At 39.4% G+C, this 27,995-nt stretch overlaps 4 protein-coding genes across 4 annotated transcripts; 1 reads left to right on the forward strand and 3 right to left on the reverse strand.

Annotated features, from left to right (window-relative positions):
- Positions 1-2,231: 2,231 nt before the first annotated feature.
- Positions 2,232-6,612, reverse strand: LOC139285808 (extracellular calcium-sensing receptor-like). The gene is made up of 9 exons (XM_070906461.1): positions 6,473-6,612; positions 6,084-6,378; positions 5,857-5,943; positions 5,352-5,621; positions 4,676-4,888; positions 4,314-4,589; positions 3,611-3,838; positions 3,390-3,513; positions 2,232-3,142 (listed from the first exon to the last, which is right to left on the reverse strand). Exons 1-9 carry the CDS (start codon positions 6,580-6,582, stop codon positions 2,232-2,234), a joined length of 2,514 nt encoding a protein of 837 aa, XP_070762562.1. The 5' UTR covers positions 6,583-6,612.
- Positions 6,613-8,978: 2,366 nt separating this feature from the next.
- LOC139285172 (extracellular calcium-sensing receptor-like) lies at positions 8,979-13,304 on the reverse strand. Its single transcript, XM_070905662.1, has 9 exons — positions 13,195-13,304; positions 12,650-12,944; positions 12,302-12,388; positions 11,753-12,022; positions 11,429-11,623; positions 11,056-11,331; positions 10,476-10,703; positions 10,259-10,382; positions 8,979-9,892 (listed from the first exon to the last, which is right to left on the reverse strand). The coding sequence occupies exons 1-9, from the start codon at positions 13,302-13,304 to the stop codon at positions 8,979-8,981; spliced, it is 2,499 nt and encodes an 832-aa protein (XP_070761763.1).
- A 2,353-nt stretch (positions 13,305-15,657) lies between these two features.
- Positions 15,658-19,810, reverse strand: LOC139285173 (extracellular calcium-sensing receptor-like). Its single transcript, XM_070905663.1, has 8 exons — positions 19,511-19,810; positions 19,266-19,352; positions 18,907-19,176; positions 18,365-18,568; positions 17,997-18,272; positions 17,295-17,519; positions 17,066-17,189; positions 15,658-16,571 (listed from the first exon to the last, which is right to left on the reverse strand). The coding sequence occupies exons 1-8, from the start codon at positions 19,775-19,777 to the stop codon at positions 15,658-15,660; spliced, it is 2,367 nt and encodes a 788-aa protein (XP_070761764.1). The 5' UTR covers positions 19,778-19,810.
- A 3,066-nt stretch (positions 19,811-22,876) lies between these two features.
- LOC139285170 (extracellular calcium-sensing receptor-like) lies at positions 22,877-27,813 on the forward strand. The gene is made up of 8 exons (XM_070905660.1): positions 22,877-23,187; positions 23,671-23,965; positions 24,074-24,363; positions 24,699-24,994; positions 25,493-25,698; positions 25,836-26,057; positions 26,700-26,823; positions 26,900-27,813. Exons 1-8 carry the CDS (start codon positions 22,877-22,879, stop codon positions 27,811-27,813), a joined length of 2,658 nt encoding a protein of 885 aa, XP_070761761.1.
- The last annotated feature ends 182 nt before the right edge of the window (positions 27,814-27,995 follow it).

Here is a 27,995-nt window from a genome sequence, read left to right on the forward strand (position 1 = left end):
CAAATAGTCATCTGCCTCGTGCGGGATGGTGACGAATCTGCATACAGATGGGACGTTGAACAGCTGGCCATGTGGTGCGGTCAGAACAACCTGGAGCTTCACATGCTCAAACTGTGGAGTTGACAGTGGACTTCAGCAGAAGCCCCCTGACACTGCACCCATCACCATACTCAACACATCGACACAACTATCAAAGAGGCCCAGCAGAGGACATACCTCCAGCTCAAGAATTTAAACCAGCTGCTGATCCAGTTCTACTCCGCAACAATCCAGTCTGTTCTCTGCAAACCTGTCTGGTTTGAATAGGCCACCAATAAAGTTGTGTTTTTGTACAGTAATTAGTGAGGCCAATGCTCAGAAACACTCACTCTGGCATCTATCGTTTTTCCAACCTAATTCTTGTCTCATTTGTGGTCTGATGAACAATAAATTCATCAAATTCAGTGCCCCATATCACTATTTCCATGTATATTTCCAACGTTTCCATGGGAACGCGGCTGTCGAGGCTTTCGTTATGGAAGTGGGCGTGGTTTAAGCTATAGTCCTGTCTATTCATTTACCTTTATTTGTTCAGCTTTGTTGTTCTTGTGCCAAGCTGTTAAGTCTATTTCTGTGTAAGTACATTCAAAGCAATAAAAAAGTCAAATACCTTGTATTTGTACACATACTTGGCCAATAAAGCTGATTCTGATGTTTATTTGGTAGTTTGACAATACCTTTTTGTAATGCTTGAAGGTGTAGATCATACTGTACTTAACCATGTTTTAGCCAGGAATGGTGTTTTTCTAACAATATACAGTAGCATTTCTTGTAGGTATGGCATAATATGGTGTTGCTGTGGTATTAAAATGAACTTAATCAAAATTACTTCAATTAATTACTTGGTCAGGCACAAGAGCACATTCAGTAGGAGACTCATTCCTCCCAAATGCATAACAGAGCATCACAGGAAATCATTCCTGCCTGTGGCCATCAAACTGTTCAACTCCTCCCTCTGAGTGTCAGACACTCAGAATAAACAGACTAAAAATCTAGACCTACTTCACCTGTCATATACTACCTCATTATGTATTCTTTAAATGTCAGTGCAATACATATATATTCATACGCAACAGTGCAATATATATATATATGTATATATATAGATTGTTATTGTATATTTTTTACTTTAATTTTTCTCTTAGATATTGTATATTTTTTATTTTTTATTTCTTATTTTGTATATCTTATTTTTGTACATACTCTCATTTCTAAATGTATGCTACTTTCTACTCTTGAATGGGAGCACCGGCACTGTACAATTTCCCCCCGGGGATCAATAAAGTATTTCTGATTCTGATTCTGATTAATGTTAAAAGTTTCGATCACAAAGTGTAAATAGTTGCTTCACTGAAGAGGCAGCATACCAAAACTTAGTGAATTGAGTGTAACATTTTCTCTTAAAGTTCTTTCTTTGATTAATAGATTTATCTCAACTTGTGAAGCCAGACCAAATGGGCTCTATTAAGCAAAGGATGTCTAGTTATGAGTCCCTTAATTAATACAACACTGAGCTAGACATGGCCCATCAAAACAAAAAAAAATCTTATTTTTCTTAATGCCGAAAAAACATTTGATAGTAGTGAATGAAAAATTAGTGAGGGTGGTTGTAAATGGGATGCCTTCAAAAGTTTTCCCCATGGAAAGAGGAAGGTTGTCCCATCCATCCATTACTGTATGCTCATGCAAATGAGCCACTTACAGAAGCTAGAACTCACAATGATATTCATAATATCAATATGGGAACAAAGACTCACAAAATCAAATTATATGATGATGATTTTTGACGTTTGTCTCAAATGCAAAAAGTGCAAAATGAAAAAGTTGTGCTTCTTGGCATATACAATGGTATCTCAATTCAAGCTGTCTTCTAAGTATTTATGTAAGTTTAAGTCTTATTTGGAAATATAAATGTTTCCCTTAATGTATCAGACTCAACCTCAAATTGAGGCAAAGTCTTTCAAATCCGAGGGAATGTGATAAGGCAAAAAAGGCAATAATAAAGTACGGACCTGTTTTACACAAACATTTCTTTATTGCAAAATGTATTCTTTACAAGACATTTCTGAATTTAGAAGGCAGGTTACTTTTTTTGGTACATTGGCCATTTTAAGGGAAAATCTCTCCTGAATAAATGTAAAATACATGTTGGTTTAGACTAGTTGATCATTTCACTGTTAATGCTACTTTTATCACTTGGGGGTGGCTCGACCCATGATTGCTTTCTTTGTGTTTCTCTCTGGTCTCAGCAGGATTATGTAACATTTGGGTCCAAACAGTGCCACCAAGAGGCCAAAACTGGAGGCCAGGATGGCAAATACCTCCACTGCATCAGCATATTTGCCGGGAGAGTTGACATAAGCAGGAACAAAGGCCACCCACACAGCACAGAAGATCAGCATGCTGAAAGTTATGAGTTTGGCCTCATTGAAGTTGTCTGGAAGATTCCTTGCCAGAAATGCTAACAGGAAGCTAAGGATAGCCAGTAAGCCAATGTAACCCAGCAACACTGCAAAACCAACTGTAGACCCGATTACACACTCATAAACTATCTTGTCTTTGTTGTATTGAGTGTTTTTATGAGGAACTGGTGAGGAGGAGACAAGCCAAGCAGTGCAAATTGCTGCCTGAATAGAAGTAAGAACCATAACTGTCCCTCTCTGCTGCACAGCACCAAACCACTTCAGACTGGCTCCACCTCCTGGTTTGGAGGCCTTGAACACAGCCAGAACTACCATGGTTTTCACCAGAATACATGAGACGCAAAGCACAAAGCTGATCCCAAATACTGCATGTCTCAGCTGGCATGTCCAAAGTCTGGGACGGCCGATAAACAGCAGTGAACACAGAAAACATAGCTTAAGTGACACCAATAGCAAGAAACTCAGTTCTGAATTGTTGGGGCGTACCATGGGTGTGCTGCGATGGTAGGTGAAGATCCCCAGGACAACAGCACAGACAAATGTACCCAGCAATGAGGCGGTTGTCAAGCAGATACCCAGAGGCTCATGGTAGGAGAGGAACTCTGTTTTCTTAGGAACACAGTGGTCACGCTGGGGACTCGACCAGAAGTCCTCTGGACAAGTGATGCACTCCATGGAGTCTGACAAAAAAGGGAAAGATTAAAATTTATTTCTACATTTTCCCCCTTCTTTTCATTTCAACTACTAGGAGTCACTATAGCAGCAACAACAACCCCCCCCCCTCCCCCACCTGTGAACACTGTCATTGATGTGCAATTGTTTCTGCAGTGGTGGGCATATACTTTCCCTCAACACCAACTGGGCACCCACAGGGGGATACATTCCTGAATACAAATTAATACAGCAAATTATAAAATTGATACCAACCAGTTTCATTGCTGATCTTTCCCTCAGAACAGGGGATGCAGTCAAAACAGCACACAGGTTGTCCCCTCTTCCTGGCCATGCGGGTACCTGGGGGGCAGCTCTCGCTGCAAACTGACCGGGGAGGCTGTTATATCATAGTTATATCACAGTTATTCTATACTGTTTGATTCTGTTGTGTGTCATACAGTATTAAGGCACAAACAACAATAAACAGAAGAAACCTGTTTGGAGTCAAAGTTCCAGAAGATTTTGTCTTCATCAAGTGTGAGTTCTTCACCTTTGGAGGCCGACTTTTTAACCACACCCACACTCTGAACTTTTGTTCCTCCATCAGGGAGCCACAGCCAGTTCATGATATCATATATTGGTAAGGCGTCACCATTCTCATCAAATGACACTTGATCACCAAATGGTGTGGTGAAGTTGACCTTTTGCAAATAATGTACAAGCTACAAATGGATGATAGAAATAATTTAAAAAAGCGGTGTGACAGACTTGAACTTATTGTTCAAATGATTTGCATCACAATCAGGAAGTTTACCTTTTTGGCAGGCTTATAATGTATAATGTTCTTTAATGCAAAGCTTGCTGGAATTATATTGGAAGGTATTCTAATGTTAAAATGAAGCGTACAGAAAACAACATACATTTGATCTATAGTAAGTATTGAGGCACCCTAAATGTCTGTTTTGTTTGTTTGATTGAAAATTACCAGAGGTTAGTTATCACTATCAAAACAAACAAAAAACTTTTTTTCTGCTTTTTCTTCGATTAAATATCTTTTGTCAAAATCATAAAGTTAATAGCTGGCATACTGATACCAATTGTATTTTTTCCCTCATAATATTCTACTTTCAGTAAGTACCTGAAGTTATAGCAGCTGTTTTAAAACATAAACAGGTGGAGTGTAAACTGATAGCCCACCTGCCATGGCTCCAGTGTTTGCAAATTGGCACAGCTGTTCCCGCTGAAAGGCCCTCTCCCTGGCTCACACTGCAGCATGTCATCGAGCGCATACGCCAGAACATACACAGCCTTGTAAATATTGTACTCTAGCCTGAGTTCTGACACATACAAAAAATCAGTCTCCACATTCTCTAGATCTTCCTGTCCAGTGCATAATGCTCCTCCAGCTTCCACCCAACCTGCTGGAGGTGGAACAAATCTACACTGAAATGTGTATTCCCAAAACTGTTTTGCCTGAAATACATTGAAAAAATGCATGTTAACAGAAAAAATAACAATATATTATTCTTGCAATTTGTCATCAGATTGTAAGGTTAAACTGTCACCATGGTATTTTCATAGCTGTTGTTGTGGTGTTGGTAAGGATTAATTCTTAACAGGAAGTCCCTGAGTCCTGTTATTTTTGCACCACGGATAGCAATGCCCAGTGTGCCACCCAGGTATGGTATGAAGGCAGGGGTATGGAGTCCATCAATTAATGTCCAAGCTTCACTGGCAATCCACTGCAGGCCTGTCACATTCTGCTTCACCACCTGTGCGTTGCATGAAACCGATCTTTATCAGACTCTACTTTGAAGTATGTCATAAATAACAACAAAATGAGACAATAATTATCTGTTACAATTGTTTCCTGCAGTGATAAAAGCACAGATGTAATTAAATTATTCAGAGCAAAGTGATTCATTTAAATCACATATCACACCTCAATGTTCAAAAACAGCTGAGTTATAGTGAGCGAAGCATAAAGAGGATATAGGATTATTACATTTATTTACAGATAAGCATAAATATGAGCCTAATTTTCTCAAATCCTAACTCCAAATGAGTCATGTAATTCACTGATTACTGAATACTGCGAATTTGGTAAATTGAAAATGAACACACAATCATTCACAGAATTAGGTGTGAAAAGGTGTATTTAGATTAAAAGGAGAAAAGAAAATCATAGATTCATGCTATGGATTCATAAATATCAATGTATTTTTACTCCCCAACCTCTTCCATGAGTTGAATCATGTGCCTCTGATGTGCGAACACAATGACCACACGAGCTGTAGATTTTGTCATTACATCAACAATCCTCTTATATTCATTTGGATCATTGCCCCAAGGCAAAATCTCTGAGTAGGCCAGACAACCTACACCAGAATGAGCCAAGTCAGACTGGAAGGATCGGGCAGCATGGAGTCCATAATCATCATCACTGAACAGCAGACCTGCCCAAGTCCAGCCAAAGCGTTTTAGAATCTGAATCATAGCACGCACCTAATTGAAAACAGAGTGGAAGGATTAGTAAATAGGCTGGAATATTCTTTAAGTGGAAATTTGATTCATGGAATTATAGATAATACATCTAATTAAGCTTTTTCACCTCAATACATATAATTTCCTCAATGATGCTCAGAGAAAATGTGTTTTATGCACAGAAAACTTATTTTCAAGTTTGCTATACTGTACTTGAGACATATATGCACTTATTTTTTTGCTAATATTGCTTCACCTGGAAAGCATCACTTGGGATTGTTCTGAAGAAGGATGGAAACCTTTGTCGATCACTCAGGCAGGAACATGTAGCAAAATAACTCACCTATAAAGAACATAATGCACAAAGTTGTGCATCTCGAACAGGTTACTGGAGACATTCAAATTATTTAAGTTACTTTTACAATTTATAATTCAAATACAGCACGTCAAAAGCACACAAGAAGTTAAAGAGAGGAAACTTACAATAGGCAGTTTGAATAAACCTAGAACATTGGAGGCGGCAATAGAAAAGGTTGAGAAGGGATCACCCACAATCCCCAGGACTGGAGGGGTCCCTAAACAGTTCTCCTGAAGCAGAAACTGCTCCTCTTGACCACTGGCCAATGACAACGCAGCACTGAACCCAATACCAAGTGTAGCACAGTTGTCATAAAGACTGTATCCCAGAGTCACATTAGGTAGCAGATGGGTGTTTTTGTTGATCTCATCAATAGCAAAGGCCATGGTCATGGCATGCCTGAACCCTGGAGGGTCAAAGCTAACACACAAAATATCACAATTAACCACTAAAAAGTATCATAGTATTTATAATAATCTTTGCATGTTGTCTGCTACATGAGTGTGAGACTTACCCATGGCAGTTGGGCTGATGTGGCTGTGAGGTGAACGTCAGCTCAGGGAAGACAGAGGTGTAGTGGAGTTCAAACAGCCCACCCAGAATCACATCACCAGCCTTGTGCATCCCATTAAGATTAAACCGCCTCCGTAATTTACAAGTTGGGGAAAGAAAGGAAGACTCAGAGAAGAAAAACAAGGAAGAAATCAAGATCAGATAGAAACACAAGAGCAAATATTTGAAGAGAAAGGCCGCCATAACTGCCCTCCTCCCTTCACCCCTGTATCACATCTTCATGCACGGTTTCTTAATTTTATATGCCGGCTATGTCATCCCTTTTCGTCATTGTTCAATGATTCACACCATCCATCAGGGCATGAGCAGCAGTGGGGGATGGGTATAATAGACATTTCAAAATAAGTGTGCCACCTCGATGCCACATCAGAAGGTATTTTGGCAAATATGAGTGCTAAACCATATTATACATTTTGTAAATCACTTCAGTGTTCATGGTCTTTTGCTTTGAGAATTAATAGTCCATTTTGAGTCTCTGTCTCTAAAATAGTCAGGTTAGAAATCTTTGTGTTAATGACTGTTAATAAAACTGTGCTTTATACACTGGACCCACACTGAGGGTAAAATAGTTTATTATAGTGCGACTGAAAAATAGAGAATCACAAAGCATTAATAGCAAAGAGAACAATAAACAGTTAAACCATAACTGTAGCACTCAACTTAGATGTAAATGGAAATGTAAGCCACTGGAAACTAAAAAATCTTATTTAGTGAAAACTGGAGGCCTACATTCATAATGAATTTGGTAGGTATTGGGTATTGTTAAAAACTAAAATAAGACAAGTTGCGGGTATTTTAGGGATACAATTCCTGGAAGATAAAAGTAATGTGCAGATTAGATTGTTAGTGTATCACAAACTGCAGTAATGATTCAGAAATCCAGGGTACTGTCCTGGTAAACCTACAGAGGGAGCTAGATGTTATTTATCAGCAAAAGCAAAGTGCGCCTTTGTCAGGTCAAAAAGGAGATGGCTGGAAGAGGGTGAGAGAAGCTGTTAATAAAACAAATATTTTACTAAATAACAACTTGCTGTATTTCAAGAGGCAGTGAATAATGAGCTACTGTTGAACTTCATAAAAGCATTTAATGTCAGGAGGCAATCAACAATCGTCTACATCAAGGTTGCCTTATTTTTCCATTTCTTTATAAATTGTGACTCAAATTTCTGAGGCATTGAAATGCAAAATATATAAAATAAACTTTTTCAGCTGGAAAACAATGTGACATTTTTTTCTTGAATTGAAGCAGAAGTCAGTTTGCCTCTCTCTGTCACTACTCAATTAAGTTGAGTCTCTTGAAATGTGAAATACTCAAGAAACAAACATTTAAAATGTATTTGGGACCCCCCAGTCAAAGACACTATCACCTTTAGGTATATATTTTTTTAAAAGACAGTAAGACAGTTAATGATCTGAGTTTTTCACCAGTCATAGATAACAAAGGAAAAAATCCAACTCCTGGATAATAAGAAATGAATCAAGATGGAGTGCTAGCAACTTAAATGTAAGTCCACTTATAACATTTAATGGCTAAAAGATCTTTAAGAAACCCAAAGCTTAACAAGATAGGATCCATTCTCCTTTCATAACAAGTAGGTAACTTCTTACAGTGTCCTTAAAAACACCCAGGAAAGCTTGCAATCTATCATAAGAAGGCCTTTCTGCATAGGTCACATTTATGTGAAAATTGTATCTCTCCTTATTCGACATTTGGAATAACTAAAAGTAACTAAAAAGTACACTAATTCTGCAAGTGGGCAAGTGGTGAGAACAGAATATTTTGGTTGTAAATTTATTCAAGAAGAACCATGGCTATTATACAATTATGAAGATTTTATTCCGATGTAAATGAAAAGTTAACAAAAGCAATCTGTGATGAAAGCTTCCAAGATGAGATCAGAGCCCATTTTTGTCTAACTGTCTAAACGATCGTGGTCATGCTTTGAAAAAAAAACACTGACTCGCAGTTGGAAACACCCTGACCTTCGCGCTATAATAGCATTACCTGATGTTCTCGCTTTCCAACATTGTAACGCCCTGTAGAGGTTTGTGATATTCTCTTTGAGCAACTACAACAGTCACAAATAAGTTTATTTATTTTCTAAGCTGGTTTGTATTGTATGATTGACTAATTCACAGACACATTGTTCAGACACTTTGTTTGACATAGTTTAATAATGTAACACAGTTTTTAAGAATTTCAAATCCCAAAGAAAGTTATTGGGCAAAATAGGCAATGATGGAGATGATAGAAAAATAGAAAGCACAGTTTTGAATCAATGTTTATTATATATGTGTTCATGTTAATGTGTTCAGGTTCATTATTCCTATTAAGGAAAGTTTTAAATTAAAAAAGGATACTTGTGTGTCATTTCATGAGCAGATCATTGTTGAATACATTCAAAATGCAGGCTGAATGAAATTAATTGACTTACTAATGTTATTTTTCAAGCCTTGCTGGTGCCTCGACCCATGATTGCTTTCTTTGTGTTTCTCTCTGGTCTCAGCAGGATTATGTAACATTTGGGTCCAAACAGTGCCACTAAGAGGCCAAAACTGGAGGCCAGGATGGCAAATACCTCCACTGCATCTGCATATTTGCCTGGAGAGTTGACATAAGCAGGGACAAAGGCCACCCACACAGCACAGAAGATCAGCATGCTGAAAGTTATGAGTTTGGCCTCATTGAAGTTGTCTGGAAGATTCCTTGCCAAAAATGCTAACAGGAAGCTAAGGATAGCCAGTAAGCCAATGTAACCCAGTAACACTGCAAATCCAATTGTAGACCCGACTACACACTCATAAACTATCTTGTCATTGTAGTATTGACCGTTTTTATGAGGAACTGGTGAGGAGGAGACAATCCAGGCAGTGCAAATTGCTGCCTGGATAGAAGTAAGACCCAGAACTGTCCCTCTCTGCTGCACAGCACCAAACCACTTCAGGCTGGCTCCACCTCCTGGTTTGGAGGCCTTGAACACAGCCAGAACTACCATGGTTTTCACCAGGATGCATGAGACGCAAAGCACAAAGCTGATCCCAAATGCTACATGTCTCAGCTGGCATGTCCACAGCCTGGGACGTCCGATAAACAGCAGTGAACACAGGAAGCATAGTTTAAGTGACACCAATAGCAAGAAACTCAGTTCTGAATTGTTGGCGCGTACCATGGGTGTGCTGCGATGATAGATAAAGATCCCCAGCACAACAGCACAGACAAATGTGCCCAGCAATGAGGCGGTTGTCAAGCAGATACCCAGAGGCTCATGGTAGGAGAGGAACTCTGTTTTCTTAGGAACACAGTGGTCACGCTGGGGACTGGACCAGAAGTCCTCTGGACAACTGGTGCACTCCATGGAGTCTGAGAGAAAGGGGAAGATTGTCTTTGTTTCTGAAATGTAGTTATTTATTTTTGTGGCCCTTGTCATTGCCTGGAGAGAGTGTAGATGGGCATAACACATACATACATATGCTGTCCCTGCATATCCCCTCCACACAGACAACCTAAACCAACCAAATTAGTTACTTGCGCAGAACTAAGGACATTGTCCCTCCCACTTATGAACACTGACAGTTATGTTGGATGGGCCACCGATGCCAGGAATTGTACTTGTGATTCTGCAGTGGTGGGTTTTTGTTTACATCACCTGGACATCAAGAAGCGGAAGATTCCTAAATACAAATTTATGTTCCACGATATAACATATAGCTATATAATGTTACCAACCTGTTTCATTGCTGAACTTTCCCTCAGAACAAGGGACACAATCAAAACAGCACACAGGGTGCCCCTTTTTTCCAGCCATGCGGGTACCTGGAGAACAGCTCTCACTGCACACTGACCGGGGTGGCTGTAGGGATTGTAAGAGTTATATCACAGTTATTTGATTCTGTTATTGCATGTCATTCAGTAGTAAAGCAAAAACAAGAATAACAGAAGTAACCTGTTTGGAGTCAAAGTTCCAGAAGATTTTGTCTTCATCAAGTGTGAGTTCTTCACCTTTGGAGGCCGACTTCTTAACAACCCCTACATTCTGAACCTTTGTTCCTCCCTCAGGGAGCCACAGCCAGTTCATGATATCATAGATTGGCAAGGCGTCACCATTCTCATCAAATGACACTTGATCACCAAATGGTGTGGTGAAGTTGACCTTTTCCAAGTAATGTATAAGCTACAAAGGGATATAATACGTATACATTTTGTCAAAAGGAGACTCAAAAAAAAATGTACTGCTCTTGATGGGCATATGCTTTCAGATTCAAATCCAGTGCTTTAAAACATGAAAATGTAAGTTCTATAAATTTGATCAACCACTGTTGCAAAGATAATTAATTATCTTTGTCACAGCAAATGAAGGGAACATTTTGTCTTCTACTCAAAGATAACCCGGAGATTAAAACCCGCCTATTAATGCCAGTGTTAATAATGTCTTATTTTCCCACAATCTATTTCAGTAAACACATCAAGATGTAACAGTTGTTTTCTCAAAAACTAATGAGGTGGATTGTAAACTGATATCACACCTGCCATGGTTCCATTGTTTGCAAAGTGGCACAGCTGTGAGCACTGAAAGGCCCTCTCTCTGGCTCACACTGCAGCATGTCATCAAGGGCATATGCCAGCGCATACACTGCCTTGTACACATTGTACTCAGGCCTGAGGTTTGAAATGTCCAAGAATTCAGTCTCCACATTCTCTAGATCTTCATCTCCAGTGCATAATGCTCCCCCAGCTTCCATCCAACCTGCTGGAGGTGGTGCAAATCTACACTGAAATGTGTATTCCCAAAACTGCCTCAGCTGAAATGTATTTTAAACAAAGTCTTAGCAGAAATGAGAATATTTTATTTTTGTAATTGATCTGACTGTAAGGTTATAATCTCACCATGCTATTTACGTCATTATTGTTGTCAAGTAGGTCAAGACGTATTCTTAACAGAAAATCCCTGAGCCCTGGTATTTCTCCTCTGCGGATAGCAATTCCCAGTGTGCCACCCAGGTAAGGCATGTGGTGGGGTGTCTGGAGCACAGCAGCCGCTGTCCAGGCTTCACTGGCCATCCACTGCAGGCCTGTCACATTCTGCTTTACCACCTGTTATTTGCATTTTATTGAATATATGTTTTCAGACTTATGTGTAACAAATATAGTCTACTCTGTAGGATAAATAGATAGACAGATAGACAGATAGATATATAGATAGATAGATAGATTGATAGATACCTCTCCCATTAGTTGAATCATGTGGATCTGATGTGCAAACACAATGACCACACGAGCTGTGGATTTCTTCATCACTTCTACAATCCTCTTTAGTTCAGATGGATTGTCACCCCAGGGCAAAATCTCTGAGTAGGCCAGACAACCTCCACCAGACTGAGCCAGGTCTGATTGGAAGGATCGGGCAACATGGAGTCCATAATCATCATCACTGACCAGCAGACCTGCCCAAGTCCAGCCAAAGCGTTTTAGAATCTGAATCATAGCACGCACCTATTTGAATACAGAGTGGAGGGATTAGTGTACAATATTGAATTATTTTTCAGTGGAAACTTACCTATGTCTCACAATAAAATCACAGTTAATTGATTCCATTATGCTCTTTCTTCTAAATCCACGTGGTTTCATCAATGATGCACAAAACAAATATAGTACTTTCTGTACAAGACATGTACGTAAGAGATGTGTTTAATTGGAGGGACATTATTTCAAGCTTAGTCCACTCCCTGTGAAAAATATTTTGCATTTGTTATTTCTAGAACAGAGTTTCACCTGGAAAGCATCACTTGGGATTGTTCTAAAGAAGGATGGAAACCTTTGCCGATCACTCAGGCAGGAACATGTAGCAAAATAACTCACCTACAAAGAAACATACAGTTTGCACACAGGTTTTGCTTCTCATGCAAGTCAGAAGAACAGTTCATCCAGTAACAAACACATGATTTCACCTATTTAATCATCATCTAAAATAAAAAGATCACTGCTTACCAAATAAAGGCTTGTTGGAGAAGCTGTAGCTGAGATTTAATGTATATGTCCTGTCCTATCATTTTAAAATTTGAAATTCATTCAAATACAGCACATCAAAAGCACAGCTAAGACTGAAGGAAGGAAACTTACAATGGGCAATTTGAATAAACCGATCACATCAGAGGTAGCAATAGAAAATGTCGAAAAGGAATCACCCACAATCCCAAGGACTGGAGGGGTCCCCAAACAGTTCTCTTGAAGCAGAAACTTCTCATCTTGACCACCGGCCAATGACAACGCAGCACTGAATCCAATGACAAGTGTGGCACAGTTGTCATAAAGACTGTATCCCAGAGTCACATTAGGTAGCAGGTTGGAGTTTTTGTTGATCTCATCGATAGCAAAGGCCATGGTCATGGCATGCCTGAACCCTGGAGGGTCAAAGCTAGCACATAAAATGTCATGATTAACCTACATGATAATTTTTATTATAAATATATAATGTTTTTTATTCTCTATTTCTTATTTTTATATTTTGTACATACTTTTAATCCTAAATTTATGCTACTGTCTATTCTTGAATGGGAGCACCGGTACTGTACAATTTCACCCCAAGGATCAATAAAGTATTACTGATTCTGATTCTGATAATCTGCACAGATTTATGCTGTCTGCTGCATAAGTGTAAGACTTACCCTTGGCAGCTTAGCTGATTTGGCTGTGAAGTGAATGTCAGCTCAGGGAAGACAGAGGTGTAGTGTACTTCAAACAGTCCACCCAGAATCACATCACCAGGCTTGTGCATCCCATTAAGATAAAACTGTCTCCTTAATTTACAAGATGAGAAAAGAGAGGTAGACTCCGACAAGAAAAACGAGGAAGAGAACAAAATCAAGATCAGGTAGACATACAAGAACAGAAATGTGTCTAGAAAGGCTCCCATAACTGCACTCGTCCCGACACCCATTTCTTAACTTCAAGCTTGTTACTTAATTTTATATGCAGGATAATGTCATCTCCTTTGGTGGTTTTCGTCATAGTTTCACATTACAGGGCACAGGGAATTGTGTGGGGGCTGGGCATACACATTATTTAGCTCTACAGACGCAGAATGATGACATAATTTATGTGCTGTATTTTCTGTTCATCACTTCAGTGTTTGAGGGCATAAATTACTATTGTGAAGTTGGAGCTCATCTTAAGTTTCTGATTTTTCACTGAGAGTTTTACTTTGCACAGTAAACATCATTGCAGAGTGAAATCTATAAAAGTCTACATACAAAGTTACAGACGCTGGAATATGAGTTACAGTATCCCTGCCAGTTAACAGTAAAGTGCTACTGTATATTGAATTCGTGAAAGCTACATGAAACAGCAAATTAACAGGTAAATGAAGAGTGCAACATGCTGGCTAATTCCAGTAAGATATTTTAAGAACAAACTGCAACAAACTGTAGAATTAATGCTACAATAAATATTGAAGGTTGGTTGTGTATCAAGTTCTGTTGACTATGATAATGCCCACTTTCTATCTCCTTGTGTAAACTTGTGTAAAGCCCCACTACCACCAACTCTGTCAGGAAACAGACCAATCACTGCCTGTGTCCATAAACATGGCAGTCTCTCTTTTTTCCCCATGAATATCACTTGCCAGAAGTGCAGTGTGGTGAGATACCTCAGTCAGAGTTAAGAGACTTAAGGGTCCTGTCAGCACTGTAGCCCCATGCCAGTAAAAGTTCTGGAGATCTAGTAGAGGCCCTGAGGGGGGAAGCCATTCCCTTTGTTAGCAAAATGACCACAATACATCCCCCTTATTACCCTGCCATTGACCCCCTCTTTTAGTCTAGTATGCCTGATTCATTGATTTTTAATCTGACTGAAGTTTGTGCAAGTTGGAATCTAGGGCCCGACCATGGCTCTGAAATATAAGTAGCCTGTGCTGAATTGATAAATCCATGGCACTAATGCTGAAGTAGCAGGCAAATTTGTAATTGCGCCTTTTTCTCTTAGTCCAACCCTTCTTTCAGTTTCATCTTGGATCTATAATATTCTCTAAACTATATACTGTAAGTACTCTATACTGTATTGTAGCTTATATACTCTATAGAGTAGTGTCACCTGCAGGATCAAATTGACAAATAGGTGGTATTAGAGCTTTTATGATTGGCCATGCCAGAAGACACTTGCCATAGCGAGATATTTCACCCAAAACCCAATTGGGGTTAACCTGGTAACCAAAAATTCTTCATGACCACAAATAAACGTGAGTGTGGTGTAATGTACTGTTATGACAACGTGAATGTTTCTCTCTGGCAGATACCAAATTACTTAATCGGAATAATGAAAATACTGTGGTTGTCCATTTCACTTGGTGACTATTGGGTTAACCAATGAGCAATAATTGATTGATCACCGCACTGCGTGACTAGCTTAAGCACTACTGCACCATTACTATGATTCAACGTTAAACAATAGATTAAACAGAATGATAGAAATATGTTGGCTACTTCTGTTTACTCACTTGGCTATTAAAATAGTACATAGAAAGAAAAAAGCAAAGGAAAAGCCAAGACCCAGTTAAATGGACTGTTGCAATGTTAGCTACTGGTGAGGTTTTCACCCGGTGTCTTCATATCTGTGATTTGATGAATATAGACTCGCAGGTGGGAATGTGTTAATAATATGTGAGCTCTGACCCTTACTGGATTTGGACTGTGGTGTCAAAATCTGTCAAAGTCTCATATGCGGCCACTGACATTGAATTGTGGAATTGTGGAATTTAGAAAACAAGAGATGGTTTAAGTTCTGAGTCAAGATGAATCAAAGTTTAGGTGAGTTAGATACTGGTGCCAATATGCCATGTGAGATATGTATTTTTTTTTCTGTCAACAGGTGGTAGTAAAACTACCATGCAGAGTCAAACAGTTGAACACATCTCTTAAAAATGAGTAAATAATAAGAAAGATTTAATCAGTCAAAAAAAGGCAACAATGATGGAAAACTCAGTTCTTCATCAACAGCTTTATTCCTTCTCATCTCATTCTGCTTTTTTTCATGTAAAGAACGTTTTAAAGTTAAAAATAAAGTTACTTTTAATGTGGATCCGTTATGAGCAGATCACTCTGAAAGGAATGTAAAATACAAACAGTACTGCTGATTTATGTCTTGGTGGTGCCTCGACCCATGATTGCTTTCTTTGTGTTTCTCTCTGGTCTCAGCAGGATTATGTAACATTTGGGTCCAAACAGTGCCACTAAGAGGCCAAAACTGGAGGCCAGGATGGCAAATACCTCCACTGCATCTGCATATTTGCCGGGAGAGTTAACGTAAGCAGGGACAAAGGCCACCCACACAGCACAGAAGATCAGCATGCTGAAAGTTATGAGTTTGGCCTCATTGAAGTTGTCTGGAAGATTCCTTGCCAGAAATGCTAACAGGAAGCTAAGGATAGCCAGTAAGCCAATGTAACCCAGTAACACAGCAAAAGCAACTGTGGACCCGACTACACACTCATAAACTATCTTGTCTTTGTTGTATTGAGTGTTTTTATGAGGAGCTGGTGAAGAAGACACAAGCCAAGCAGTGCAAATTACTGCTTGAATAGAAGTAAGACCCAGAACTGTCCCTCTCTGCTGCACAGCACCAAACCACTTCAGACTGGCTCCACCTCCTGGTTTGGAGGCCTTGAACACAGCCAGAACTACCATGGTTTTAACCAGGATGCATGAGACACAAAGCACAAAGCTGATCCCAAATGCTGCATGTCTCAGCTGGCATGTCCAAAGTCTGGGACGGCCGATAAACAGCAGTGAGCAGAGGAAACATAGCTTAAGTGACACCAATAGCAAGAAACTCAGTTCTGAATTGTTGGCGCGTACCATGGGTGTGCTGCGATGATAGATAAAGATCCCCAGCACAACAGCACAGACAAATGTGCCCAGCAATGAGGCGGTTGTCAAGCAGATACCCAGAGGCTCATGGTAGGAGAGGAACTCTGTTTTCTTAGGAACACAGTGGTCACGGTGGGGACTGGACCAGAAGTCCTCTGGACAACTGGTGCACTCCATGGAGCCTATGAAAATAGGAAAAATGTCAAGATATATATCTATGTCATTTTATATGCTCAAAGAAGGGTGCTTTAAGATGAACACCAACCAGTTTCATTGCTGAAATTTACCTTAGAAGAAATCGACAAATTTAGGTTTAAGACCATTTTTTCTCCCAATTTGGAATGTCCAATTTCCCATGCACTGCAGCCCCTGCAGTTGTCAGCTCCTACTATTGTTACTATATCCTACTAGCTTCAGGGTGGGTGTAGACAGCCATATGTCACCTCTAACACACATGGACTTCTGTCTGCTGCTTCTTTTCTCCCAAACAGTTTGGGGCTTTACCAGCAACAAATCAGTAGGAGTTGCTATAGCAGCAACAAGAACATGATGTCTCTCACCTGCAATCACTACTGATTATGTTTGTTAGGGCACCCGCCAAAGGCACTGTTCAGTTTTTTTAGCTACAAACTGATAGCCAATTTAAAAAATACATTATTTTATAATTGATACCAACCTGTTTCATTGCTGATCTTTCCCTCAGAACAAGAGATGCAGTCAAAACAGCACACAGGTTGGCCCTTCTTTCTGGCCATGCGAGTACCTGGAGGGCAGCTCTCACTGCAAACTGACGGGGGTGGCTATAAGAATTGAAAGAGTTATCATTGTTCTTCACCGTTTCATGCTGTTAGGGTATTTGACTCATCACTGGGCAAAAATCAATAAAATCAGTAAGCAGGTGTAACCTGTTTGGATTCAAAGTTCCAGAAAATTCTGTCTTCATCAAGTGTGAGTTCTTCACCTTTGGCTGACTCTTTAACCTCACCCACATTCTGAATATGTGTTGTTCCATCAGGGAGCCACAGCCAGTTCATGACATCATAGACTGGTAAGGCATCACCATTCTCATCAAATGACACTTGATCACCAAATGGTGTGGTGAAGTTTACTGTATCTAAATAATACACCAGCTTCAAATGGGTGAGAAAAATTAAACAGCAGATAAAAAAATGTAACAGAGTTTATCCAAATGTGTACCTGGTCAGGTATAGCAAGCAATTATTTTTGGTCTATTTTATAAAGTATTCTTTGATATAGCTTTGGTGGAATTGTCATGTTTAAAGTGTAACCTAACACCAGGTGAAAAGTTAAACCAGATCAGTAATCAGGGGGTGTTTGTGTAGATGTAGATAACAGAATAAGTTAACCTTTCAAATTATAATCACATTTATGAGGCACCATGAATTTCAGGCAATTCTATCGGATTGCTTGGGAATCTTTCATGAATCTTTTTTTTCTTTTCTTTCTATTTATTGATGTCACAGTAAAGCAGTGTCTATGATTTTTTAAATAATATTCCTAATAAATTCCTATATTCCTGATTCACTACATTCAGTTAATACTTCAAGGTGTAGCAGCTGTATTTGGAGTGTAAATTGATACTACACCTGCCATGGCTCCAGTGTTTGCAAACTGGCACAGCTGTGCCCGCTGAAAGGCCCTCTCCCTGGCTCACAGCGCAGCATGTCATCAAGGGCATACGCCAGAGCATACACAGCCTTGTACACATTGTACTCAGGCCTGAGGTTTGAAACATCAAACAACTCACTCTCCACATTATGCAGATCCTCCTGTCCAGTGCATAGTGTACCCCCAGCCTCCACCCAACCCACTGGAAGGGGTGGAAATTTGCACTGAAATATGTCTTCCCAAAATTGATTTACCTGAAATGTGAATAAAAATTCAGTGTTAACATAAATAATATTAATATATCATTGCTGCAATCTTAGGTCAGATATTAAAATGAAACTCTCACTATACTATTTCCATAGTTGTTGTGGTGTTGGTTAGGATGTATTCTTAAGAGGAAGTCCTTGAACCCTGCTATTTCTCCTCGACGGATGGCAATGCCCAGTGTGCCACCCAGGTACGGCATGAAGTTGGGTGTATGGAGTACATCAACTGATGCCCAGGCTTCACTGGCCATCCACTGCAGACCTGTCACATTCTGCCTCACCACCTGAAGATTGCATTATAAAAAATGAATTTCATCTAAGACACAAATATAGTCTTCTTTGTGGTATGCACTTAGTTGTGTACAAATATACTTTTTCCTTTACTTTTCCTAAAACTGCAGGGAGAAAAAAAAATTGCATTTTGTGATTGCAGACATTTTTATTCCTCATGTTTTATGCTTATAATCTGTGAACCTGCTATGCTCTAACTCTGAGAACACACATGTGGAAACAATTGTACTGTTAATCATTTACAGGGGACCATCTTATGTTAAAATACAGAAAACCTGTAAACCTTTTTAAAAACATAGATTCATAAATTACATTGTATTTTGAACCCAACCTCCTCCATTAGTTGATAAATATGGATTTCATGTGCAAACACAATGACCACACGAGCTGTAGATTTCTTCATCACATCCACAATCCTCGTAAGTTCAGCTGGGTCACTGTCCCAGGGCAAAATCTCTGAGTAGGCCAGACAACCTCCACCAGACCGAGTCAGGTCAGATTGGAAGGCTCGGGCAACATGTAGCCCATAGTCATCATCACTGATCAGCAGGCCTACCCAAGTCCAGCCAAAGTGTTTTAGAATCTGAATCATAGCACGCACCTAATTAGATAGAGAATATTGAGACTTATTTTCAGGTTTGCTACTTTCTATAAAACATTTTTTGCAGTTATTATTTTGCTAAGTTTCACCTGGAAAGCATCACTTGGGATTGTTCTAAAGAAGGATGGAAACCGTTTGCGATCACTCAGGCAGGAACATGTGGCAAAATGACTCACCTGAAAAGAGATATACAGTATGCACTCTGAACAGTATCTCATGCAAGTTAACAAACCCATTTGAAATATTTAACCCAATTAAAAAAATGTCAGTATTGAATATGAAATGAATTCACAAACAGCCTATTGAAAAGGAAGGAAAGGAGATTTAAGCTCACCATGGGCAATCTGAATAAACCTAGCACATTGGAGGTGGCAATAGAGAATGTAGAGTAGGAATCACCCACAATCCCCATAACTGGTGGGGTCCCCAAACAGTTCTCCTGAACCAAAAACTGCTCCTCTTGACCACTGGACAGCACTAAAGCAGCACGAAATCCAATAACAAGTGCACCGCAGTTATCATAAAGACTGTATCCCAGAGTCACATTAGGTAGCAGATTGGAGTTCTTGTTGATCTCATCAACAGCAAAGACCATCGCCATGGCATGCCTGAACCCTTGAGTGTCAAAGCTAACACACAAAATGTCTCTCTTAACCACTAAAAATATTGTGAGAACACATTACAACCATCGTATCCACATTATCAAAACATCCTGTATAAGTGTGTCCTACTTTTTACAGCTGCATCTTAAATTTGTATAATTATTTTTACACTTATATGAGAAATATCTCAATATCTGAATAAGATCCGTATTACAATACATGACTTTCTTAATATCTTGAATACTCTGAACAAACCAGAATAATCTGCAAAGATTTATGCTTTTTTGCATGTGAGACATACCCTTTGCATGTGGGCTGACGTGGCTCTGAAGTGAAGGTCCACTCAGGGAAGATTGAGGTGTAGTGGACCTCAACCAGCCCACCGAGAATCACATCCCCAGCCTTGTGCAACCCATTGAGATGAAACTTTCTCCGCAATTTACAAGATGAAGAAATAGAGGAAGACATAGTGAGGAAAAAAGAAGAATAGAACAAAAGCAAGACCAGGTAGACACAAACGTATATGTTAAAAAATGTCCCCATAACTGTCCTCCTCCCTTAACCCGTCTCTAATCTTGATGCACAGTTTTATATGCAGGGCTATCCTCTCTGCATCCTTTTCGTCAATTGTCAATTTTTAATCCTTCACACCACCCATCAGGGCATGGCCAGTACCCATCAGGGCACGGCCAGTAGTGTGGGCAGGACAAAATACACAGATTATATCAGATGTGTCAAGATTACACAATTACATACAGTAAAGAAGTGATTCATCTGGATGCAACATCAACAAAAATTTCAGATATAAACAATGAACCACATTACATATATTTTGTAAACTACTTTAATGTTCAGGTTGTTTTTTTTCTGTATGTAAAAAGCAAAGCCCATTCCTTGCCCTTGTCAATACAAGTCAACCAGGTAAAGATTCAGGAAATTCATGGAATGATGGAAAAGAAAAAATAGCATTTTTGTCAAAAACCACCGTAATCCAGTTTTGGAAAATTTAAATCAATACGTCGAATTGTGTTGAGATGGTTGGTTTATTTTCAAAAGCATGATTTGTGAATGAACAGTTATGTTGAGTGCACCTTAAAGTCAGAGATGACCTGTAAAATGTTTCATAGAGCAACCACATTTATTTATTTAGACCAATATGTGACCTTGTACTAAGCATCAGTGCAGAGATGTATATCTAAAAGCTACTGATAGTTTAAAATTTGTGACAGCTGCACATTCATATTGTAAGGTAAATATAAGAAAGCTGTTAATACAGCTCCAAACGACCTGATGGCCGCTTTGTTGCAGAATGGCAATGCAAAGGCTATTCCTTCAGTTTTTCACGAGTATTGACATATAATATAATGTTAGTAACTAAAATACACTGAATCTCTGGTTTTGGGATTCCCTGATCTCTTGGGCCTCTGGGCCTGTGCTACCAAGCCTTTTCAGTATCTGGGCTGTTTCCTGCAGCTGCACTGTGTTCTGACCATTCATTGGTGTAAAAGAGTTGGTATCATCAGGAGCCTCTTTTCAAAGGGAGTGGGGTGTATGGGTCAGGCAGATGCTAATCCCAGCAACAGCTCCTCTGTTTTGTCCACAACTTCCAACAAACAGGAAGTCAGCAAAGGATCATAAACTTGTTGCTGCACTAGTGACTGCTACGAATTGGATGCGCATCTGGGGGCTTCATCCACTCACTCTGTGATCTTGTTACCAAACACAGGCTGCCACAATTTGCATCTGGGACATCTCAGGTACTTTTTCAGGTATGTGTTGATACCACAAGCAGTCAAGCAATAAACCCTACTGTACACTGACCCCTACATCATTATGTGGCAGCTTCATGGATATAAACCTGCCAATCCACCACCACAGGGTTGTCATTTTTATGTATTTGATACTGTTATGGTTCATGTTACCATATGCTATGATGCAGTTAGGATATTGTTATGAGGTGTGCTGTACAAATATTTCATGTTATATTAGTCACATGTATTCGATCTAAACACTGAGCCTTAAATCATCTCTGAGCAGATCCAGTTCACTGTCATATATTCTCTGAGTCTGACTACGATGTCCACTAGGTGGTAGTAAAAGATCGAGCCTTTAAAGCAGCACTGTATTCCTCTCTTCCTCACTAGATCACTCAATTAATCCCTTATGTAAATTAAAATTTGACAGTTGATGTCAAACAGGTACGCATAAATACACTGGCACAAGCACTTCAGCATAAATACAAAATTCCAATGTCATAAAAGCGCAAAACACATTTTACTAACAAAGTGTAATGAAAGAAAATATTGGATCACCAAATTTTAAATAACCAAATAATATTATTAAACAAGTTTATTGGCCATTTTATGACATCTCCGGCTTAGTTTATCAGCGCCAGTTCTGCTGTGGTGGCATTAGATTCGGCTTTATTATAATCATTTTAAACTGTATAGCTTTGTCATGACTTAGTTTAACATCCATCAGCAGCGCTTTTTCAAATTCAGATATACCATGTCAGTCTAAATATTCAATGCTTCTTCTACAGCTCAGAGTAATGAATGTAATTTGTCAGACAACGGTTTGCTTAGAAGTGTATATCAAACATTGTCAACTGTTAAACTCTGATTATTTGTAGTTAAATCAGATTATAGAGCGGCTGAACTTTAAAATGGAACTGACAGGACGGTTTTGTAACAGCATTACTGTAGATTTTACGAGATATTATTTTCAAATATATCATAGTGGATATATCATAGTGGAACAATAAATCTTGTGATTTATTTGAAATAGGATTAAACCACAAACAACCTATTAAAGGTGTGAATTTGTTAGGCTTAACTGTAAATGAGCTAAAACCAAACAAAGAAGATATCAGGGAATAAAATTAGGTTTACAATGACATCTCTATAAAAGCAAAAAAGACACAGGGATAACAGATATTAAATTCCATAGAAAAGACTTAGACAACGACCACTGGGTAAGGGTATCCTCTCTGATGTATAGTAAGCTGACGTATAGTAGAAGGAGGGAAGCTTTTGTCTGAAAATCTATATAAACCAGACAAGACACATATAGTATACCCACATGCAGACACTTGAGGGATGGAGATCTCAGCTCTTTTTATTGGCCTGATCCTGTCTCTGGGTTTGTATGAGCTCAACTCAGTTCTAGCCTTGAATGGTTCTGGGGATGGTCTGAAACAAAGATCTGGGCTTACAGAAGACAGGACTGGTGCTGGGGTCGACACTAAGGCCTCATCTGTGAAATGTAAGCTCCAGGGTACCACTCGTCTACCTGCATTCTCACTGGATGGTGACTACGTTATTGGGGGTGTTTTCTCTATACACCACTACGTGCACACAGTGAAGCATAACTACACCACCATGCCTGAGCCACTAAGGTGCACAGGGAGGTCAGTAAGAGGGAGAAGTGGGGGATAAGAGGATGTTAGACTGTGTGGGGAAAGAAATGTTTTGAATTTTATGATCAATTATGATTATGACATCTTGTTGCAAATCTTTTGTGTACTGAAAACTTAAAAAACAGAACGTCTATGTTTTCTCTTTGACATTTTGTGCCATATAAATTGCAGGTATTGTTTTCACAAAAATAGTAGAAAGTGACTTGATGAAAAACAAGCATGTTTTTTAACTGTAAATATAGTTTTGTTTAAAACCTGTTCTACAAATATTTAACTGGATAAAAACACAGTTTTACTTTTAGACTTGCTATCTATGTGTTTTGAATTTTGTTGGTCAGTAACTCTTTGATGTACATTTGGCTCACAGGTGCAATTATTGTCCATAACTATTTCCCATCAGTTACTGTAATGAAATTACAGTAAAAATTCTTATCATATGTAAATTTGAACAGTGACATGATTGTCTGTGTGCAGCATTGACTCCCGTGAACTGCGCTTCTCGCGTGCAATGGTCTTTGCCATCGAGGAGATTAACAACAGCACGGAGCTGCTGCCAGGCATCAAGCTTGGTTATCAGATCCATGACTCATGCGCCTCAGTGCCTGTAACGGTACATGTGGCATTCCAGCTTTCAAATGGCCTGGACCCGATATTTTACACCGGCAACATTTGCTCACAATCTGGTATGGTGATGGCTATCGTTGGTGAGTCTGGGTCTACGCCATCCATCAGTATGTCGCGTATCATCGGGTCCTTTAACATTCCTCAAGTAAATATTATAAATATAAATGTGTTGTAAATACTATATGATATAAATGATATACACCAGTGTTGCTTTTGTGTGTGTGTCCCGTTAAATTGCACTGTTTTCCTTTAGGTGAGTCACTTTGCCACATGTGCATGCCTGTCCAATAAGCGACAGTACCCGAGTTTCTTCAGAACAATCCCAAGTGACCAGTTCCAGGCTGATGCACTGGCCAAACTGGTAAAACACTTTGGCTGGACTTGGATAGGTGCTGTCCGGTCGGATTCGGACTATGGCAATAACGGCATGGCATCTTTCCTGGATGCAGCACAGAAGGAGGGGATCTGTGTGGAATACTCTGAATCTTTCTATCGGACCCACCCACGTAGCAGGATCCAGAGAGTAGCTGATGTTATCCGCAGGTTTCTACATCACTGATTATGCTTTTGTTCCCTGTGCTGACTCTGACCTTCTGCGCACAAAACCACAACAATGATTAGGCAAATATAAGATGGAAGATTGTTTTATTATCAAAGTGGCAAGTTGGAAATGTGTCTTCTTTTAATCATGTTTATGTCCCTCATATTTATCACTGATATTGTTACGAAAATAGAATCATTGAGACCAATACTGTACATTCAGCACACCAACTATCTATATTCAGCTACCTTTATGCACATTTGAAACCATTCATTCTATATATATATTATTATAATATATATTTTATATAATATAATTCACTAATATGTCTCTCCAGGTCGACAGCTATGGTCGTTGTGGCATTTGCAGCCTCTGGAGACATGAGGATCCTGCTGGAGGAGCTGTCGCGTGAGCCTTCTCCACCTCGCCAGTGGATAGGAAGTGAGTCCTGGGTAACCGACCCAGACATGCTGAGGTTCAGCTTCTGTGCTGGAGCCATTGGATTTGGCATTCAGCAATCTGTCATCCCAGGTCTGAGAGACTTCTTGCTGGATCTCTCTCCCCCTAAAGTTGCTGCCTCTCCAGTGCTGACTGAGTTCTGGGAGGATTCATTCAACTGCAGGCTGGGAAAAAGTGAGAAAATTGTGCTGATCTTTGACTTGGGTGATACTCACAGTTGAGACATTGTGTGGTCAAGTTTAGGCACTCTGCAATCTTGGCAAAGATTTTGGATGAACTTTTGAAATCCTCAACACAAGCAAGCAGTTGCTTAACTGGCAGTCATATAAGATGTCTTCATTTTGATCACATTAAAACAAAGCAAGTCAGTTGGTTATTAAAAGAGAAATTGTGGACTTTTTTTCCTTTTACAAATGTGACTAATTGTCTGACTGATTTGTGTTAATGTGAGTTGGTGTACATAAAAGATAAAAAAAGGACTGAAACAAACTAAAACAGCAGCTATGAAAAATAGATAAAGGCATGTCTGCAAAACAGGGCTTTAAAATGTAATGTAAAATAATCATGTTTTGCAAATAAATTAAAACAATATGAAAGTCACATTTAATAGTGGAAATAATGTAATATCATTGTCAAGGCAAAAAACACCTGCCTCTGTTTTCTTGTTTTTAGGTGCAGCCACGGACGAGAGTGTGTGTGATGGAACTGAAGACATAGAGACGCTCCAGAGCCCGTACACTGACACATCTCAGCTCCGAATAACTAACATGGTGTACAAGGCTGTTTATGCAATAGCACATGCTATTCATAATGCAATGTGTCAGGACACAAATTCTACAGCTGAGTGTGACAAATTCACCAGGATAGAGTCCAAACAGGTCAGTCGAAACGAATAAGTGATCACCCCAATGCCTTTTTTGATATAATGTACATTTTATTAAATGAAAAATATCAATTTTATTTGACATTATTTCTTTTCTCTCCTTCACTGTCTTACTTTACTTCATCCTCACAGGTACTTTCTCAGCTGAGGAAAATAAATTTTTCCCAAAATGGTTATGATGTGTCATTTGATGCCAACGGGGATCCTGTGGCCACATATGAGCTGGTTAACTGGCAAAAAACTGAGAGTGGCAGCATTGAGTTGGTGACAGTAGGGCACTATGATGCATCACTGCCGGTGGGCCAGGTTTTCCGTGTCCACAGGAACCTCACCTGGGTGGAAGGTGGCACACAAGTAAGGAGCCCTAAAGCACATGTACATTGAAAGAGTTTTTAGTTGCTGTAATTGTTCTTTCTTTTTGGATGTGAAGATCCACTCCTAATACAATTCCAAGTAAGAGATGAGGAACCAACATTGACAGTCCTCATCTGTGTAAAAATGCCATCCAGAATTCAACCAAAGGTATTGAGAATTCAGCAGATAAACAAATGTAGGTGTCTTCCAAAATTACAGTATTTTCAGTATTAAATTCCCCTTTATATTTTCAGAGAAAGTGCTCCCTTGTTTAGCTGTAGCAGAGGGATGGTAACCAAAAGAGGAATTTTCTACTAAAACAACTACCTTGGGAAGAGATCAAATTTATTTGTCTAACTCTAATGAGCTCAAGCCTCATTTTAGCTTCAGTTGAACTTTTTGAATGCATTTTGACAAAAAGGAGTACTGTGGATTTTGTCCCCCAGCAGTTACATAGAAGTGAAAGGATTTCTTCACAGTCAGTATTAACAGGATGAATGGTTACAGTGACCCATAACACTTTCAATTCACATTTTGGTATGTGACTATTGTTTTGAAAAAGACATGTTAACATATCCTTTAATCCTAACAGCTGCATAGCACACCTGAATCTGTGTGAGTTTGTTTTTATTTATTTGCCAGGTGCCTGTGTCAGTGTGCACTGACAGCTGTCCTCCAGGAGCTCGTAAAGTGCTGCAAAAAGGAAAACCCATCTGCTGTTATGACTGTATACCCTGTCCTGAGGGGGAGATTAGCAATGCTACAGGTATTGTTCTTTTATAATGCATATCTACAACATCAAATTAACGATTGCTAAAACAGTTTTTGATTTATTTTTTCAGATTCCCTTGATTGTTTCCCTTGCCCCAAGGAGTTCTGGCCTAATGCAGAGAGAGACACTTGTTTCCCCAAACCTGTAGAGTTTCTTTCCTTCGACGAGGTCCTAGGAATCATCCTGGCTGCATTCTCAGTTGGTGGTGCTTGTCTTGCCATTGTAACAGCGGCTGTGTTCTTTCGTCACAGGACATCCCCGATAGTCAGGGCCAACAACTCTGAGCTGAGCTTCCTGCTGCTCTTCTCTCTGACTCTATGTTTCTTATGTTCACTAACTTTCATTGGGGCACCATCTGAGTGGTCCTGCATGCTGCGCCACACAGCGTTTGGAATCACCTTTGTCCTCTGCATCTCTTGTGTTCTTGGAAAAACTATAGTAGTGTTAATGGCCTTCAAAGCTACACTCCCAAGTAGTAATGTCATGAAATGGTTTGGTCCTCCACAGCAAAGAATGACTGTAGTGTCTTTCACATTCATTCAAGTTTTAATATGCACTATTTGGTTGGTTGTTAGCCCCCCTTTTCCAATGAAAAATCTAACCTTATACAAGGAGAGAATCATCCTGGAGTGTGCATTAGGCTCAGCAATTGGGTTCTGGGCTGTGCTCGGGTACATAGGCCTACTTGCTGTCTTTTGTTTTGTATTAGCTGTTCTGGCCCGGAAACTACCTGATAATTTTAATGAAGCCAAGCTCATCACCTTCAGCATGCTGATATTCTGCGCAGTCTGGATCACCTTTATCCCAGCATATGTCAGCTCTCCTGGGAAATTTACTGTAGCTGTAGAGATATTTGCCATTCTAGCCTCCAGTTTTGGACTAATACTGTGTATATTTGCTCCAAAGTGTTTTATCATATTGTTCAAGCCAGAGAAGAATACCAAGAAACATTTAATGAACAAAAACCAATCCTCAGCCATTTGAAGTTTGGATATAGTGAGACAAAGATGGAGCTTACGGTATAGAGCTTATGCTGTGCACATTCAACACATTCAATCGCGGTGTCACACCTAATTGATTTAAATATTTACAAGTACGTAGTACAATAAGTTATTTTACATTCAATATTTTTTTAATTTCAATGTAATTTTGTGAATGTCCTTTTA

Source organism: Enoplosus armatus, chromosome 5 (genome assembly GCF_043641665.1).
Source record: "Enoplosus armatus isolate fEnoArm2 chromosome 5, fEnoArm2.hap1, whole genome shotgun sequence".
NCBI classification, from domain to species: Eukaryota; Metazoa; Chordata; class Actinopteri; order Centrarchiformes; family Enoplosidae; genus Enoplosus; species Enoplosus armatus.

Coding starts and splice junctions, on each gene's coding strand:
- LOC139285808 (XM_070906461.1), bottom strand. CDS start 6,582: ATGCACAAGGCTGGTGATGTGATTCTGGGTGGGCTGTTTGAACTCCAC. Junction 5,944..6,083: donor GTTTATTCAAACTGCCTATT/GTAAGTTTCCTC, acceptor TGTTCTTTATAG/GTGAGTTATTTTGCTACATG. Junction 5,622..5,856: donor TCCCAAGTGATGCTTTCCAG/GTGAAGCAATAT, acceptor GTTTTCAATTAG/GTGCGTGCTATGATTCAGAT.
- LOC139285172 (XM_070905662.1), bottom strand. CDS start 13,304: ATGCACAAGCCTGGTGATGTGATTCTGGGTGGACTGTTTGAAGTACAC. Junction 11,624..11,752: donor TGATTCAACTAATGGGAGAG/GTATCTATCAAT, acceptor TGCAAATAACAG/GTGGTAAAGCAGAATGTGAC. Junction 9,893..10,258: donor AAAGTTCAGCAATGAAACAG/GTTGGTAACATT, acceptor CCTTTCTCTCAG/ACTCCATGGAGTGCACCAGT.
- LOC139285173 (XM_070905663.1), bottom strand. CDS start 19,777: ATGGCGATGGTCTTTGCTGTTGATGAGATCAACAAGAACTCCAATCTG. Junction 19,353..19,510: donor GTTTATTCAGATTGCCCATG/GTGAGCTTAAAT, acceptor ATCTCTTTTCAG/GTGAGTCATTTTGCCACATG. Junction 17,190..17,294: donor GGAACTTTGAATCCAAACAG/GTTACACCTGCT, acceptor CAATTCTTATAG/CCACCCCCGTCAGTTTGCAG.
- LOC139285170 (XM_070905660.1), top strand. CDS start 22,877: ATGGAGATCTCAGCTCTTTTTATTGGCCTGATCCTGTCTCTGGGTTTG. Junction 23,188..23,670: donor CCACTAAGGTGCACAGGGAG/GTCAGTAAGAGG, acceptor GTCTGTGTGCAG/CATTGACTCCCGTGAACTGC. Junction 26,824..26,899: donor GGAGATTAGCAATGCTACAG/GTATTGTTCTTT, acceptor TTATTTTTTCAG/ATTCCCTTGATTGTTTCCCT.